Raw genomic sequence first — 18,539 nt, forward strand, 5'->3', positions numbered from 1 at the left:
CAGTGAGCTTCTCCTGGCAGGCAAGGCCGGGCAGCTAAAACGCGAGTTGACACAGTGGGAAGCACAGGAGGTGCATTTGTCAGTCAGCTCAGGCAGTCAATCCATACTATCTGGTACCACCACTTCATGGCGAACGCCAGTTGTTGTGTCAGGGTGTCAACGTGTGTGTGCTTACGTGTGTGGCTTGTGGGGAGCGGTAGTGTAGCGGTTAGCGCGCTGCGCTATGAACCTGGCGACCCGGGTTCGATTCCCGCTCACGGCCAACACCGTCAGTGACGATTATCTGAACCGGACCTCCCCTAGGTCGACTCAGCCTCAAATGAGTACCTGGTGCGGTGTGTAAACATTGCCACTAGGTAGACAAAGGCGGTCGGGCGTAGTGTTGGCCACCCACCCCCTCGTGCACCGTTCCGGCCTTCATAGGTGCTCGCTAACAGCACTTGCCCCTACAGTCTGTTAAGGCTATACGGGGGATCTTGTGAGGCTTGCATACCTATGTGTATGTATGTATATATACACGCGTGTGGGTTCATTAGTACGCGTGTGTATGTGTGTGAATGTGTATGGGGAGAGGTTAGCGCGCTCTGCTACGAAGTCGGCGACCCGAGTTCAACTCCCGGTCAATACCGGTCGTGGGCCTCCGCTGGATCGACTCAACCTCAAATGAGTACAGAACCTGCGGTGTGAAAACATCGCCATATCGGTGCTACCTCAAAAGTCTGTTAAGGCTATACGGGGGATATTTGTCTCGTCTTTGTGTGAATACGTGTGCATGTTTATGTGCTACGGGGGGGGGGGTATGCGACAGGGGAGGGGGGCATAGGGGATGGCTTTCGGAATCAGGCTGTAGTGGAAGGGGGGTGTCGGCAAGGCTGTAGGGGAGGCTGTATGGTTGGCCAAAGGGGGGACTGTAGGGGAGGGTGGAAGAGGAGGAGTCTTGGGTCGCTATAAGAGGAGGCTCGTCCTGGGTCCATTCAGGTGATCCAGGACCCCAACTCGAGCACAGGTGCGATTCCTAAAAATCACTGGCAACATGACGATCATCATCATCGCCATCACACTTGCTGTCTAAAATATCAAACATCATCATCATCACCTCCGCTATCGACATCACCATCATCACCACCATCGATCTCACCATCGAAACTCTGAAACCCTCAGCACATCGCTATCACCATCAATATCATAATCATCGTCGACATCAGCATCCTCACGGTCCACATCACCAACCTGAATCACACCACCACCATCATCACTGCTCAAGACAACACTAACATCATCATCATCGCCATCTTCAACTCAAGGCTTATGACCTGTTTCTATAATTTCGCCTGGTAGTTTTATTCCAGCATTTTGTGATCATTTTACCGTTTAATTATTTTACCACTTCTCACTCTTACGTGTTTAAATTAGTATTATATTAGCGTCTTCACAACGTGTGTAGAATATCTGTGGTGTACCTGAGTTGGCCTCACACCTTGCGGAACGAAAAGCGCTCTCTACGAAGAGAGAGGAGCGGTGCCATCAGCAGCGGCTTGTGCGGGGGGAGGCTAAAACGAGTACCGCGTTGTGAGAATGCCGTCGCGGTGGTCGATCGCACTCAGTGGTCGCGTCGGTGACCTCGCGACAGGGAGCATATCCCATCAGGGCTCCTGCAGCCACGAGCGGCCGCTACAAACCCGCTGTGAGCAGTGGCGGTCACGGACGCAACGCGTTGTGAACATTAATTGGTGTTGAACACAATCCACTGCTGGATGAAAGCCTCTCCACGCCGCGGCCGTTGTTTGACCATACTTCACCGCGCTGGTTAGTGCGGGATGGTGAACCACGAGGGGGGGGGGGGGCGGGTAGGAGCCGGAGCCGGTTGAGACACCACTGCTCGCCACTGATGGTGGCCGTGCACGGGAAGCCAGGGTTCATGAGCGCAGTGCACAAACCATTGCGCCACCGTTCCACACCCCCACACCCTGGCGATGAGAATGCGTCTTGAGCTCACCACCTCCTCCACCGCAAACTCACCACCACCTTCTCATCCTCACCACCACCATAATAAACCACTTTTCACCACCACCACGACCACCACCTCCTTACCGACACTGTCACCTGCATCCACCACGACCACCCGATCCTCCCCACCTCACCACCACCCCACACTCTTACCCGCCGCACATCCTGAATGCACCACCACCTCTTCACTCTACTACTGCCACACCGAGCTGTTCACCTCCTCCTCACCTCCTCAAACTCCTCCCCGCCCACACAGAATGCAAAACATGTTGAAGATGGAGGGCGGCGCTATCCCGGCCGGCTCGTTCACCGTGTCCTCCTCCGGCGTCTCCTCGTTCAGCTCCTCCTCCTCCAGCTTCTCCTCTTCCTCCTCCTCCTCTGGCTTCTCCTCCTCCGCCTCGGGCTCCTCCAGCTCCGGGGCCGCGAGCTCCAGGTGAGCAGCGATGGGGTTTGTCTCCCGAGTCTCGGTGTGTCTCTGTGTCTCCCGAGTCTCCGTGTGTCTCTGTGTCTCCCGAGTCTCCGTGTGTCTCTGTGTCTTCCGAGTCTCCGTGTGTCTCTGTGTCTCCCGAGTCTCCGTGTGTCTCTGTGTCTCCCGAGTCTCTGTGTGTCTCTGTGTCTCCCGAGTCCCTGTGTGTCTCTGTGTCTTCCGAGTCTCCGTGTGTCTCTGTCTCCCGAGTCTCCGTGTGTCTCTGTGTCTCCCGAGTCTCCGTGTGTCTCTGTGTCTCCCGAGTCTCCGTGTGTCTCTGTGTCTCCCGAGTCCCTGTGTGTCTCTGTGTCTTCCGAGTCTCCGTGTGTCTCTGTCTCCCGAGTCTCCGTGTGTCTCTGTGTCTCCCGAGTCTCCGTGTGTCTCTGTGTCCCGAGTCTCCGTGTGTCTCTGTCTCCCGAGTCTCCGTGTGTCTCTGTGTCTCCCGAGTCTCCGTGTGTCTCTTTCTCCCGAGTCTCTGTGTGTCTCTGTCTCCCGAGTCTCTGTGTGTCTCTGTCTCCCGAGTCTCTGTGTGTCTGTCTCCCGAGTCTCCGTGTGTCTCTGTGTCTCCCGAGTCTCTGTGTGTGTCTGTCTCCCGAGTCTGTGTGTGTGTCTGTCTCCCGAGTCTCTGTGTGTCTCCGTGTGTCCCTGTGTCTCCAGAGTCTCCGTGTGTGTCTGTCTCCCGAGTCTCCGTGTGTCTCTGTCTCCCGAGTCTCCGTGCGTCTCTGTGTCTCCCGAGTCTCTGTGTGTCTCTGTGTCTCCCGGGTCTCCGTGTGTCTCTGTCTCCCGAGTCTCTGTGTGTCTCTGTCTCCCGAGTCTCCGTGTGTCTCTGTCTCCCGAGTCTCTGTGTGTCTGTGTCTCCCGAGTCTCTGTGTGTCTCTGTGTCTCCCGAGTCTCCGTGTCTCTGTCTCCCGAGTATCCGTGTGTCTCTGCGTCTCTCGAGTCTCTGTGTGTCTCTGTCTCCCGAGTCTCCGTGTGTCTCTGTGTCCCTCGAGTCTCCGTGTGTCTCTGTCTCCCGAGTCTCTGTGTGTCTCTGTCTCCCGAGTCTCCGTGTCTCTGTCTCCCAAGTCTCCGTGTGTCTCTGTCTCCCAAGTCTCCGTGTGTCTCTGTCTCTCGGGTCTCCGTGTGTCTGTGTCTCCCGAGTCTCCGTGTGTCTCTAACTCCCGAGTCTCCGTGTGTCTGTGTCTCCCGAGTCTCCGTGTGTCTCTAACTCCCGAGTCCCTGTGTGTCTCTGTGTCTTCCGAGTCTCCGTGTGTCTCTGTCTCCCGAGTCTCCGTGTGTCTCTGTGTCTCCCGAGTCTCCGTGTGTCTCTGTGTCCCGAGTCTCCGTGTGTCTCTGTCTCCCGAGTCTCCGTGTGTCTCTGTGTCTCCCGAGTCTCCGTGTGTCTCTTTCTCCCGAGTCTCTGTGTGTCTCTGTCTCCCGAGTCTCTGTGTGTCTCTGTCTCCCGAGTCTCTGTGTGTCTGTCTCCCGAGTCTCCGTGTGTCTCTGTGTCTCCCGAGTCTCTGTGTGTGTCTGTCTCCCGAGTCTGTGTGTGTGTCTGTCTCCCGAGTCTCTGTGTGTCTCCGTGTGTCCCTGTGTCTCCAGAGTCTCCGTGTGTGTCTGTCTCCCGAGTCTCCGTGTGTCTCTGTCTCCCGAGTCTCCGTGTGTCTCTGTGTCTCCCGAGTCTCTGTGTGTCTCTGTGTCTCCCGAGTCTCCGTGTGTCTCTGTCTCCCGAGTCTCTGTGTGTCTCTGTCTCCCGAGTCTCCGTGTGTCTCTGTCTCCCGAGTCTCTGTGTGTCTGTGTCTCCCGAGTCTCTGTGTGTCTCTGTGTCTCCCGAGTCTCCGTGTCTCTGTCTCCCGAGTATCCGTGTGTCTCTGCGTCTCTCGAGTCTCTGTGTGTCTCTGTCTCCCGAGTCTCCGTGTGTCTCTGTGTCCCTCGAGTCTCCGTGTGTCTCTGTCTCCCGAGTCTCTGTGTGTCTCTGTCTCCCGAGTCTCCGTGTCTCTGTCTCCCAAGTCTCCGTGTGTCTCTGTCTCCCAAGTCTCCGTGTGTCTCTGTCTCTCGGGTCTCCGTGTGTCTGTGTCTCCCGAGTCTCCGTGTGTCTCTAACTCCCGAGTCTCCGTGTGTCTGTGTCTCCCGAGTCTCCGTGTGTCTCTAACTCCCGAGTCTCTGTGTGTCTGTGTCTCCCGAGTCTCCGTGTGTCTCTGTCTCCCGAGTCTCCGTGTGTCTCTGTCTCCCGAGTCTCCGTGTGTCTCTGTGTCTCCCTAGTCTCCGTGTGTCTCTAACTCCCGAGTCTCCGTGTGTCTGTGTCTCCCGAGTCTCCGTGTGTCTCTGTCTCCCGAGTCTCCGTGTGTCTGTGTCTCCCGAGTCTCCGTGTGTCTGTGTCTCCCGAGTCTCCGTGTGTCTCTAACTCCCGAGTCTCTGTGTGTCTGTGTCTCCCGAGTCTCCGTGTGTCTCTGTCTCCCGAGTCTCCGTGTGTCTGTGTCTCCCGAGTCTCCGTGTGTCTCTCTGTCTCCCGAGTCTCTGTGTGTCTCTGTGTCTCCCGAGTCTCCGTGTGTCTGTGTCTCCCGAGTCTGTGTGTCTCTGTGTCTCCCGAGTCTCCGTGTGTCTCTGTCTCCCGAGTCTCTGAGTGTCTCTGTCTCCTGAGTCTCCGTGTGTCTCTGTCTCCCGAGTCTCTGTGTGTCTCTGTGTCTCCCGAGTCTCTGTGTGTCTCTGTCTCCCGAGTCTCCTTGTGTCTGTGTCTCCCGAGTCTCCGTGTGTCTGTCTCCCGAGTCTCTGTGTGTCTCTGTCTCCCGAGTCTCCGTGTGTCTCTGTCTCCCGAGTCTCCGTGTGTCTGTGTCTCCCGAGTCTCCGTGTGTCTCTAACTCCCGAGTCTCCGTGTGTCTATGTGTCTCCCGAGTTTCTGTGTGTCTCCCGAGTCTCTGTGTGTCTGTGTCTCCCGAGTCTCTGTGTGTCTCTGTCTCCCGAGTCTCCGTGTGTCTCTGTGTCTCCCGAGTCTCCGTGTGTCTGTGTCTCCCGAGTCTCCGTGTGTCTCTGTCTCCCGAGTCTCCGTATCTCCCGAGTCTCCGTGTGTCTCTAACTCCCGAGTCTCCGTGTGTCTGTGTCTCCCGAGTCTCCGTGTGTCTCTCTGTCTCCCGAGTCTCTGTGTGTCTCTGTGTCTCCCGAGTCTCCGTGTGTCTGTGTCTCCCGAGTCTGTGTGTCTCTGTGTCTCCCGAGTCTCCGTGTGTCTCTGTCTCCCGAGTCTCTGTGTGTCTCTGTGTCTCCTGAGTCTCCGTGTGTCTCTGTCTCCCGAGTCTCTGTGTGTCTCTGTGTCTCCCGAGTCTCCGTGTGTCTCTGTCTCCCGAGTTTCCGCGTGTCTATGTCTCCCGAGTCTCCGTGTGTCTGTCTCCCGAGTCTCTGTGTGTCTCTGTCTCCCGAGTCTCCGTGTGTCTCTGTCTCCCGAGTCTCCGTGTGTCTGTGTCTCCCGAGTCTCCGTGTGTCTATGTGTCTCCCGAGTCTCTGTGTGTCTCCCGAGTCTCTGTGTGTCTGTGTCTCCCGAGTCTCTGTGTCTCTGTGTCTCCCGAGTCTCCGTGTGTCTGTGTCTCCCGAGTCTCTGTGTCTCTGTGTCTCCCGAGTCTCTGTGTGTGTCTGTCTCCCGAGTCTCCGTGTGTCTCTGTCTCCCGAGTCTCTGTGTGTCTGTCTCCCGAGTCTCCGTGTGTCTCTGTGTCTCCCGAGTCTCCGTGTGTCTCTGTCTCCCGAGTCTCTGTGTGTCTATGTCTCCCGAGTCTCTGTGTGTGTCTGTGTCTCCCGAGTCTCCGTGTCTCTGTGTCTCCCGAGTCTCTGTGTGTCTCTGTCTCTCCCGAGTCTGTGTGTCTCTGTGTCTCCCGAGTCTCTGTGTTATCTGTCTCCCGAGTCTCCGTGTGTATCTGTCTCCCGAGTCTCCGTGTGTCTCTGTGTCCCCCGAGTCTCCGTGTGTCTCTGTCTCCCGAGTCTCTGTGTGTCTGTGTCTCCCGAGTCTCTGTGTGTCTGTGTCTCCTGAGTCTCTGTGTGCCTCTGTGTCTCCCGAGTCTCCGTGTCTCTGTGTCTCCCGAGTCTCTGTGTGTCTCTGTGTCTCCCGAGTCTCCGTGTGTCTCTGTCTCCCGAGTCTCTGTGGGTCTCTGTGTCTCCCGAGTCTCTGTGTGTCTGTGTCTCCCGAGTCTCTGTGTGTCTCTGTGTCTCCCGAGTCTCTGTGTGTCTCTGTGTCTCCCGAGTCTCCGTGTGTCTGTGTCTCCAGAGTCTACGTGTGTCTCTGTCTCCCAAGTCTCCGTGTGTCTCGGTGTCTCCCGAGTCTCCGTGTGTCTGTGTCTCCCGAGTCTCTGTGTGTCTCTGTCTCCCGAGTCTCCGTGTGTCTCTGTCTCCCGAGTCTCTGTGTGTCTCTCAGAGATGATGCTTCACTGTGTGCTTGTCTCTCTCCATGTGTCTCTGTGCTAACTCGTTCTGCTTGGATGTCTATATATGTGTATGCGGTCTGTAGTTTTTTTATTTCACACTTAACTTGCAATTTAGCAATCTTTGAAATAACGTAATCAACAAGACCTTGCGTTAATTGTGTTTTGACCGACCGTCTGTGTTGCGTTATATGGTTTCCAAATTTTGTTAAACCCTGTTTGATTTAGTGTGCTCCCACGTTTCTCTCTCTGTATCCCCTGTTGTATCTGTGTCTGTATATATCTGCCGTTGTGTATCTTCTCTCTCTCTCGTAAATTTAGCTCTTCTGTACCTGATGATGATTGCTTGTGTTGCAATCGAAACGTCGCAAACTATTGTAGAGGAGTAGAATGGGGAAGTGGCGTCACTTGTGCTGTCCAGGGCGATGACGTGACGTCATGCGCTCGGGGCAGCAGAGTGACGTCACGGCTCCTCAAGGATAAAAGGGGGACCCCGTGACGTAAGCGGGGTCGTAGCTGGAGAGTAGGGTCTGAGAAGGGTGGAACGGGGAGCCAGGGGCAAGAGGGTAGGGATAGGAGAGAGCACAGTGCCAGGCTAGACGTGGCTGTGCTCCTCGCTCGGCCGTGTTGGCTGATCCCACGGCCGGGGCAGAGGAGACAGCACAGGGCAGCCGGCTGTGTCGGGACCTAGCCCGGGACTCCCCTAACCCCTGGGGAGTTGTTCACCCCTGTGTATTGTTAAAGATTTGTAATAAAACCTTGGCGGAAGCCCTTACCTTACCTTAGCCTCCGAGTGAGTCGTCGGGAACTCCTTTACACTATTATGTAATTTAATTTTATTATTTCTTATTTCTACGTGACTTTACCGAAAAAAACAAAGAATAATTAGTTACTAGTTCAGCACACCGGTTGTGTGTTGGAGAGTAAACCCACTACAACATTTACAATTCGAGTATCGTGACGTTTCGCTGGTATTTACAACCAGCATCATCAGGTGATGTGCCATCATTTTGAAGAAGTCTTCCTGTTTAGGTCTTTATGTTTCGGTCTGTAATTATTTCGTCAGAATATTCTTCACATCCTGGAGAATATTAACAAACAAAGCAATCAACCTCACGATACATAGTCCCTTCGGCATACTATGATTATGTTAAAAGCGGTTTCCTTGTGGCCGTGGCTCCTCCGAGTATGGGAGGACCGTGAGAAGAGCGGCTGTCTCTACCGTTACCATGGTAACGGACCGGGTTGTCCCGGGTAACCACAACCTCACTCTGACCCTCCCCTAGAAGCGGTGAGAGTCGGCCAGCAGGCAACTCCTCCTCCTCCCCCACACATCTTTGCCCCTCTAGATGAGGGCGCAGTGTACAGGCAAACCTCGCTTAGCCGTGACCTCTGGAGACCGCTGAATTCGCTAGAGCGCTCTTTGTCCTAGAGTACATTTTGTTAGGAGTAAGTAAAAAAAGGAAAAAATTCAGAAAATGAAAAAATACATCTACAAAGAGCCTCCGAGTGAGAACACACGGCAGTGCTGGCCCGAGGAAACGTTCCGCACCCATTATTCTGATGAGAGCGACGCACGCTCTGAGCAAACCAGACCCCACACATTCCATCACACACACGCACGGCCTTCTGGGAGCGCATGAACTCAGACCGAGTTGATATTCCAGCTCCCCCACGTGCAGCAAGTTGATGGTCTCAGCTGGCAGTTCACCGGTGTCTGCCAGGTCTGTCCACTCGGCTACCCACGTCCCCACGCGCCTCCTACCCATGTCCCCACGTGTCCCGCTGTGTCTCCCTGTTTGACCTGGCATCCCAGCTCGTCCGCCATGGGGCTGGGCTCTATGAGTCTGGAGCAGACGATGAAGGTGCAGGGCACAGCGCAGCAACTCCTGGGCAAGATCAAGGCGAGCGACAAGTGAGTGGCTCCTCACCACCACCATTCCTCACCACTACTACTCACATCGGTACTGCTCGCTAACAGCACTTGCTCCAACATCCTATTCAGGCTACACGAGGGATCTTTGTATTTGTTGTTGATGTTGTTTTGCAGCCACAGGGGATCTTTGTTGATGTTGTTGTTGTTGTGCAGCTATACCAGCCTGGAGGTCGTGGGGTCGTTGCGGGAGCTGTCTACCTCCCTCACGCAGTGCAGCACGTTGGGTGGGCGAGTCCAGCTGGTGAACTCACTCACTGCACAGGGCTGGGCGGGTGAGCAGCGCACCACTCGCCACTCACCGCGCACTCACCGCGCACTCACCACTCACCGCGCACTCACCGCGCACTCACCACTCACCGCGCACTCGCCACTCACCGCGCACTCACCGCGCACTCACCACTCACCGCGCACTCACCGCGCACTCACCACTCACCGCGCACTCGCCACTCACCGCGCACTCACCGCGCACTCACCACTCACCGCGCACTCGCCACTCACCGTGCACTCGCCACTCACTCGCCAACAACCCACACCATACCACGCTCACCACTTACTCACCACACACTGACCGCACCGCTTATCGCGCACTCGTTAACAACCCACACCATACCATGCTCACCACACCGTGATTCGTACAGGCGCGAGGGAGAGATCCTCACGGGGCTGGTGATGATGACAATGTTGACGAGGTGGATGATGATGATGATGATGTTGATGATGATATTGACGATGTTGATGATGATGACAATGTTGGTAATGTGGATAATAATGACGTTTTTGATGATGTGGATGACGATGATGACAATGATGTTGGCGATGTGGATGATGATGTTGACGATAATGATGTTGATGATGATATTGACGATGTGGATGTTGACGATGTTGGCGATGTGCAGGGGTTCTGATGAAGGTCCTCTCGGGCCTGGACGCCGAGGGGCTGGAGTTCGTGGGGGGCTCCACGCTGCGCCTCGTGCTGCACGCCTCACAGCTGAGCGCCGACTTCCGTGAGGCGCTGGGCCGCGCCGGCGGAGTGCAGATCCTGCTGGGCAACCTCTCCGCAGTGAAGGACTCCATCGATGATGAGGTGCTGCCCACTCCTCGTCACCCCTCGCCCCCTCCTCATTAGGCCTCGCCCCCTCCTCGTCACCCATCGCCCCCTCCTCATTACTCCTCGCCCCCTCCTCGTCACCCCTCGGCATGGCCTCCCGCTGTCACCTCGTCACCCACGCTCGACCCTCGCAGGAACCCACGGAACTTCCGCGGGACTTTATGATGAAGAGCAGAGCGCGACTCATCAGTAAACTCTTACAATCTCACATGCGCAAAGACAAAGATCCTCCGTATAGCCTTAACAGACTGTTGGGGCAAGTGCTGTTTGCGAGCAGCACATCTGAAGGCTGGCACGGCACACAAGAGGGTGGGTGGCCAGCACCACGCCTGACCACTTTTATATCCCTCGTGGCGATGTTTACTACACACCGTATTAGGTAGTAATTTTAGGCTGAGTCGACCTCGGGGAGGCCCAGGACCGGTTTAGATAATTGTCACTAGGGTTGAGTGTAAGGAGGAATAGAACTTGGGGCGCCGGGTTCGTAGCGCAGCGCACTAACCGCGACACTATCGCTCCTGACACACAAACACACAAGACACGTACACACACACTCTCAACGCGCACACACTCCCGGCGGTGTTGTTAGGATTACAGCTGTCCTCCGCCAAACCATCCTCTGCCAAACCAAAAAGTGTGGCAGTTTGCTTCGCCAGTGCGAGTATGCATCTGCAAGTTGTGTTGAAACAGATTTAGCACGGAATTTGTTATCTCCGTGTTGTCTTGAGTGGATCTTTCGTCTAATGAGTGTCTCGACCTACGATCACCAGTTGGACGAATTAACGGGCCGTAGATGACGGCGAGTTGCAAATAATTTTGCATTTTCAGAACAGGATTATTAATTATTGCATAGCCACCTTTATTTTATTATAATAATACATAGCAAAATGCGTCTGCCGGATGCTTGCAGCCTCTTGATGTCATCTCTAAAAAATGCAGATATGTATCCACTTAGGCAGCTGGAACTAAACTGGTGGGCTTAAGGCCCCTGTATTTATACTACTATTTATATTACTGCAAAGTTCTAGAATGTTCTAGACGTTACTCCAAGTTTACTCAGCACTTAATCTATCTGGAATGTTCTGGAAAATAGGTAAATTTCAAAATATCACTGTCCTGGTCACAAAAGCAAAGTTTGTGGGGAATAAGCAATTAGGAAATAACACTTACTTACCAGGAACAACATTTTTTTATTACAGAGTGTTATCAGAAGTTTGTATCATCACGTTTGCAGGGCATGTATACGTGACGGAACGCTCAGCAAGCAGCCACCCAGCCTGCGCGATCGTGCTAAAGTATAAATTATGTGAAGGAGTCCCGTTACACGCGCTGATTGGTTGGAGTGCGTGACGTCACGACCAACCAACCAGAGGGCAGTATTACAGGAAAAATGTATCTTCGCATATTATTATTATGTAGAGGATTGCAGAGCTTGGGCGATCGTTGGTCGCGCCGGGTGGCTACTGCTGCTGCTGCCTTCCCACTCGTCGGCGGTTGCTCGTCGGCGCCTCATAAGTCGTGACGCAAGCAAGATGCGTGTGGCGTGGTATAGCGTGGTATGGCGTGGTATGGCGTGGTGCGAGTGGCGTGGTGCGTGTGGCGTGGTGCGTGTGGTGTGGCATGATGCGTGTGGCGTGCTGTGGCATGATGCGTGTGGCGTGGTTTTGGCGTGGTGCGTGTGGCGTGCTGTGGCGTGGTGTGGTGTGACAGACGGCGTTCGCTCAGCTGCTGATCTCGCGGCTGGCGATCATGTCGCTGTGGCACGTGGCCACTGAGCGGCAGAACCGCGCGTTGCTGCGCACGGAGGAGGCGCGCGCATCGCTGGGCGCGCTGCTCGCCCTAAAAAACGCGCACATGCGCGTCGGGGCCACGCTCACCGCCTGCCTGGCGCTCAGCGAGAACACAGCCGATGAGCACGCCGTCAAGTCGGGTGAGACGCCACTCAGGGAGGGGTAGAAGGGATGGGGGGGACAGAGGGAGGGGTGAGAGGGGGAGGAGTGATTTGGATGGAGTGTGGGAGAAGGGTGAGAGGAATAGGGGTGGAATAGGAGGTGTCGTGAGCGGTGAGCAGTGATTGGTATTGCGAGCGATGTCTTGAGTGATGAGCGGTGTGGTGAGTGGTGAGCGGTGAGCGATGTGCTCGAGTGGGGAGCGGTGTGGTGAGCGGTGAGCGATGTGTGTGCGGTGCAGGACACCTGGCCTCCACGGTGAGCTGGCTGCGTGCAGCGCTCAACACCGTCCTGCTGGAGTACGAGGGGCACAGCCTCCTGGAGATCCTCACCACCCTCGCTCACCTCGCCCGCCTGAATGCCTGCGCCACGCCGGTACACTCATGCCTACACAAGGACAAAGATCCCCCATCTAGCCATTACAGACTTTTGGTGGCAAGTGCCGTTGGCGAGTGGCAGCACCTATGAAGGCCGGCACGGGTGGGCAGCCAGCACCACGATCAGCCACCGTTGTCTCCCTAGTGGCGATGTTTACATACCGCATCAGGCACTCGGGATTAGTTGAGTTAATCGTCACTGGTGTTGGTGGCCGTGATGGGAAATTTAACTCGGCTGGCTGGGTTTGTAGAGCAGCACGCTAACCACTACACTACCATAGACACACGCGTGTACGTGCGTGCGTGCATGTACGTGTGTGTGTGCGTGTATGTGTGTGCATGCACATAGCCTGGCACAAGCGTCGTGGTGACGTCACCGCCACTTAGTGGCCAATGGCGGTTGTTGTTGTGCATGCATGCGTAGGGAGAGTACAGGAGTAAGTAACCCTACTTAACCTGAGACGATGCGCCCTGCTTCTGTGGTATGGTGTGGTGTGGTGCGGGGTGGGGCGTGTGGTGTATGTGGTGCGGTGTGGTGCGTGCGGTGTGGTGTGTGGTTGGTGTGGTGCATGCGGTGTGGTGCATGTGGTGTGATGTGTGCGGTGCGTAGCTGTTGGAGGCGGGCGCGGTGCCGCTGGCGGTGCAGGTTCTGCGCCGTGGACGTGAGGAGGAGCGGCGCGCCGCCACCACCCTCGTGTGGCACCTCGCCTTCCACCCCGGCCTGCGCAACGCCATGCGCAATGGTGCGCTTCCACCACACCGCACCACACCGCGGGAACCATACCACACCACACCGCACACCATAACACACACCACACTGCACACCATACCACACCGCACACCATACCACACTGCATCACGGGAACTACACCCCACCACACCACACACCATACCACACCGCACCACACCACAAACCATACCAAAAGTGCACCATACCACAAACCACACTGCAGCACACACCACACCACACCGCACTACAGGAAATGGACCGCACTGTGGAAACCACACTACACTGCGGGAACCGCATCCGTTGATGTTGTTGTGATGATGTGATGATGTTGTGATGATGATGTGACGATGATATGTTGTGATGATGATGCAATGATTATGTGACGATGATGTTGTGGTAATGTTGTGGTGATGTTGTGGTGATGATGATGCTGTGACGATGGTGGTGGTGGTGGAGATGAGGAGCTGGCGAGGGAGCTGTCCGTGCTGCTGAGAGGAGGTTCGCCCTGGCTGGCGGGGGCCGCGCGCGGCATCGGTCTCCTCCTCCTCACTGAGAAGTCTCCACGATACGTGCTGTCTCGCGAGGGCACGCAGCCTGGTACAACTCTCCCTCGCACTCGCACCCTCTCACTCACTCTCGCACCCTCTCACTCACTCTCGCACCCTCTCACTCGCACTCCTCACTCACTCTCATTCACTCTCACTCACACGTGCTGTCTCGCGAGGGCACGCAGCCTGGTACAACTCTCCCTCGCACTCACTCGCCACTCTCATTCTCTCATCAAAATCTCACTGTGGACTCTGTGGTGCTGCCCCTCCCCCCACAGGTGGAGCTGGCCCTGGTGCATTATGGGTAGCGGAGTCAGGTCAGGAGGTGCGGCTTGGCAAAGCGTGGACCGAGTGGGAGACGTTCCCACACGGTGAGAAGCCGCACCGCTGCAGCAAAGCCATACCAAATCCACACCACCACGATGCAAAGATCACTCGTATAGCCTTACAGACTGTTGGGGTAAGTGCTGTTAGCGAGCACTTATGAAGGCCGACACGGCACACGAGGGGGTGGGTAGCCAACACCACGCCCGGCCGCCTTTGTCTCCCCAGTGGTGATGTTTTACACACTGCATCAGGGACTTATTTGAGGCTGAGTCGACCTAGGGGAGGCCCAGGACCGATACAAATTATCCTCACTAGTGTTGGCCTTGAACGGGAATCGAACCCACCATATACCTCACCACACACCTCACCAGACATAGAATGACCCTGGACCTGCTCTCTCGGTGGCTGTGCAGTGTTCCCCGTGTACGCGGCTCGTGAGGGAGGGGTGGTGATCAGCCACGACGGCGTCCACGTCGCCACGGCGACCGCCCTGCGCGACAAGCTGCAGGTGAGGCTCGCACGCAAGGGTGAGTGGCCACGCGGCGAGGGATACGGGCCGCCTCATCGCCTCCTGTGTCTCCCGCCTCACCCGTGTCTCTTGTCTCCTGTGGCTCCTGCCTCATTTGCCTCTCCCCTCTTCCGTGTCTCCCACTTCACCTGCGTGTCCCTTGTCTTCCGTGCATTCACCGCGTACCCCTGTGGGCCCAGACGCGCGGCGTGCGAGTGTGGATGAACACGGAGCCCCTGAGTCCGCACTCCCTGGACCAGACGCTCGCAGCCATTGAGGCGGCCGGCGTCGTCTTCGTGACGGCCACCAACGCCTACCAGGACAACCCACGGTGCCGTACTGGTGAGCTTTTCACGCACTCATCCCACCAGCAACAGCGATGTCGCCACGGTGCTCGACGTGCCAAGCCGATTGCCCTTTAACACTACCACGTAAGGTGTGCAAGCCTCACTGCTGACAGGAGGTCACGGGAAACTCAGGGGCCATGGGTTGACTGAGAAGACTGGCAGATGCACCACCTGTACCCCTCTACTGTGCCCTCTACTAGAAAGTATTTTAGCCACCCGGCGCTCTACTCATTGTTGTCAGCGTCGCTCTTCTACCTTCCACTGTTGTAGGAGGGCAACTGCCTCTAACTGCCTAATAGCCTCCTCCAGAGAGGCTGATCTTAACACCGCTAGTATCAGTCATCGGCAAGTCCACTCAGCTCCAAATCCTCCTGTACTGCATCAGTCCATCTCTTCTCCAGCCCATGCCACACCCATTAAGCCCCCTCTATTTGACCAAACAGAAGCTGCTTGGGCAAGCGGTGGCTGGGCATGTAGGCTACATGACTCAGCCAACAAAGCTTCACGTACTGGAGGAGCTGATGAGACTGTATCCAGATCTTTCACATAATTCAGCCTGGTTAAACCTAGGATGGATCGTAGGCAGGCCAGCCTGAATGTATGGAACCAGCACAGATGTTCCTTTGAAGGGCTCCACATTTCGTAACCATACAGAAGGGAGGGCATAATGGTGCCTGAGAAGACCCAAAGCTTCGTATAGAGTGATGACCAGGTAGCTTCCAAACAACATTACGCAGCTCATGAAAATCTAATGCCTCTGCTGCTGAACCAGAGTTGGTCATAGGCACACTGCCCAGGTACATAAACTTGTCCACTCTCTTCACAACTGCCCCATTGCTCATTGCGAGTTAAGGGGATGGTGCTTTGCTTCCGTGGACCTGATTGTGGCATGCTCCAGGTTCAGCAGCAGAGTCTTCAACACCTTCTCAGTGAGCAGAAATTACCAGATCATCAGCATGGTTGACCAATAGAGAGCCATCTCTTGACCGCATCCGAGTATCGATCAGCTTCCCATTGTATCTGTAGCAGATGGAAATGCCTCTGATACAGTCATGGAAAGCTTCTCCAACTACGTGCTCAAAGATGATGTTGAATAATGTGGGAGCCCAGAGGACATCCCTGTCTCACCCCAAGGTGAACAGGGAATGGCTCTGACTCCCGGCCACGCCTCGTCATCTGCCCTCTCCCTCTCTGTTGACACTGCTGCCCCCCTTTCTCTTATCGCCCCCCCCCCTTTCTCAGAGTACTCGTTCGCGCGGATGTTCGGCAAGGCGGTGGTGCCGCTGCAGGTGGAGCTGGGCAGCCCCGTGGACGGCTGGCTCTCTGCGCTGCGTGACTGGAAGCTGCTCGACGGAGCGCCCACGCCCAGCCTGGTCGACGGTGAGATCGTGGTTAGGGGTCGCGGCTCAAAGGTCATGGTCAAGGGATTGCAGCGTCTGGGTTGAGCGACCGTAAAGGACGCTGGTGTCACCCGGCACTCTTGTGTGCGAGCGTGCGACACACACCTCACCCCCCCACCCCGTGCCCCCCCCCCCCACCGTGTCCCTCCCCCCGTCCAGGAGAAGGGCACCCCATGACCGCCCCGACCACTGGCGCCGGCTTTGTCATCAACTCCCCGGCCAACATCCAAGCCTCCCTCGCCGCCATCGAGCACGCCGTGGACAGATACCGCACCGTCTACGTGCAGAGTGAGGGCACTCACCACAGCACACACTCACCGCAGTCTCCTCCTCCACATTGTCACACACAGTCATACAGACAAAGACAAAGATCCCCCGTGTAGCCTTAACAGACTTTTGGGGCAAGTGTTGCTAGCGAGTAGCACCTACTCGTTAACAGGGGGTGGGTGCCCAACACCACGCCCGGCCACCTTTGTCTCCCCAATGGTGATATTTACATACCGCACCAAGTATTCATTTGAGGCTGAGTCGACCTAGGGGAGTCCAAGGACCAGTTCAGATATTCGTCACTGGTGTTGGCAGTGAGCGAGAATCCAACTTGAGTCGCCGGGTTCGTAGCACAGCGTGCTAACTGCTACACTACTGCTCCCAAACACTCGCCACAGCACACACGCTCACCGCACCCCCACGTTCTCCTCTGCCACGTTCTCGTTTCTCCCTGTAGATGCCCGCGCCGCCTCCGACTGGGCCCCCTTCAACCCCGTGGGGGTCCCGTATGGTGCCCTGGCTCAGGGTCCCTGGGGCCCCGCGCCCAGCCTAGCTGAGCTGGGGGTCAGCGGTCCCTATAACGTGGGCCCCTACTCTGGAGAACCCCACGCTGGGGGGCCCTACGCCGGGGGGCCCGTGGCCTACGCCGGGGGACGCATGTGGAGCCGCAAGTGTGACTGCCGCTGGGTTCCACTGGAGGGAGGAGCCTCCTCCTGGTGGGGGAAGCAGCCTGAGGGGTGTCAGTGCCACTGAGCCTCCGTGGTCAGCTCACCCACTCACCTGCTCCTCCATGAATCACCAGCTCACCCGCTGCTCCGTCAACCAAACGCTCAATTGGTCGTCCGTCAACCACATGCTGATCTGCTCCTTCATCAACCACCCACTCACCCGTTCCTCCATCAACTACCCGCTCACCCGTTCGACAGTACTGTCAACCACTCGACCGCTCCAACAACCACAACCCAACCACAAACACCATGTGTCGCACACCACGACCACCAGCTCAGACGCCACTACCCAACTACAACATGACCACGCGCCCCGCTCAATGGCACACTTCACACTGCTAACGTCACCACTACAACAGTCACAAACCACCGCATGCTGACCATACGCGCTCAACCACCAACTCTACCCTGTGTGTGGTGCGGTTTTTGTTTCAGGTTGAGTGCTTAAAGCTGAAAGAGCTGCCCACACGGACTACAGCAACTGACACACCTGCTGCTGCTGCACACCCAGAGAACCCTGACACACCCACACGCCCAGTGAACACCTATTGCTCCACATCCACCGCCATCCCACACCACCACTAAAACCACCACCCACCACCATCAGTGAGCATCAAACAAAGACAAACATCCCCCGTATAGCTTTAACAGACTGTTGGGACAATTGCTGTTTGCGAGCCCCTATGAAGGCCGGAACAGCACACGAGTGGGTGGGTGGCCAGTACCACACCTAAGTGGCGATGTTTACACACTGCACCAGGTACTCAATTGAGGCTGATTTGACCTAGGGGAGACCCAGGACCGGTTCAAACAATCTTCACTGTTGTTGGCCGGAAGTGGAATCGAACCCGTGTAAGTCGGGTTTGTAGCATAGCGCGCTAACCGCGACACGACCACTTCACACACCACCACTGCAACAACCTTCCCCACCAGTGAACATCAACAACACCCAACACCAACCCACACAAACCACCAGCGCACTCCGATCACGCGCAGAGCAGACAGCTCGCACACAACACGGTGTTCACCACCTCGCACGCACCACGTGCAAACCACGTGCACATCACGCGCAAACCACGTGCACACCGCGCCCTGGACCGCTGGGCATCGCACACTGCGCTGGTCCCGTGTAGCTGCCCGCTTCTGTCTGCGGGGCTGAGGACGCCACCCCGGCTTTTGCTTGGTGCTGGGAACAGTAAAAGTACTGGGAACAAAATACAGAATCTGCGTCTTCTTCTAATACACTTTGTGTGTGCCACGTGTTTGTGTGTGCCGCGTGTGGTGTGTATCGCGTGTGGTGTGTATCAGATGGAAATTCCTCCAGTATATCCATCGAAAGTTTCTCAAACTTGTTAGTGTAGGGCCAGAGGACATTGCTATCGCACCCCAAAGTGAATAGAAAATGGCTCCAACTCATAGCTTTACCTGGGCCTGCCCGCCATCATGAGCAGTGCTCAGGGTC

The 18,539-nt window shown here is 56.2% G+C and overlaps 1 protein-coding gene across 1 annotated transcript; it reads left to right on the forward strand.

Annotated features, from left to right (window-relative positions):
* The first annotated feature begins 914 nt into the window (after positions 1–914).
* On the forward strand, positions 915–18,293 carry LOC116944694 (uncharacterized). Its single transcript, XM_032958474.2, has 16 exons — positions 915–1,006; positions 2,264–2,440; positions 8,669–8,767; positions 8,942–9,060; positions 9,685–9,872; positions 11,607–11,826; positions 12,087–12,220; positions 12,833–12,965; positions 13,409–13,549; positions 13,779–13,871; positions 14,241–14,335; positions 14,536–14,677; positions 15,925–16,062; positions 16,242–16,370; positions 16,807–17,065; positions 17,513–18,293. The coding sequence occupies exons 2-16, from the start codon at positions 2,265–2,267 to the stop codon at positions 17,523–17,525; spliced, it is 2,079 nt and encodes a 692-aa protein (XP_032814365.1). The 5' UTR covers positions 915–1,006; position 2,264; the 3' UTR covers positions 17,526–18,293.
* The last annotated feature ends 246 nt before the right edge of the window (positions 18,294–18,539 follow it).

The sequence above is a fragment of the Petromyzon marinus genome, chromosome 21, assembly GCF_048934315.1.
Source record: "Petromyzon marinus isolate PM22_M1 ecotype Great Lakes invasive population chromosome 21, UKy_Petmar_22M1.pri1.0, whole genome shotgun sequence".
Taxonomy (NCBI): domain Eukaryota; kingdom Metazoa; phylum Chordata; class Hyperoartia; order Petromyzontiformes; family Petromyzontidae; genus Petromyzon; species Petromyzon marinus.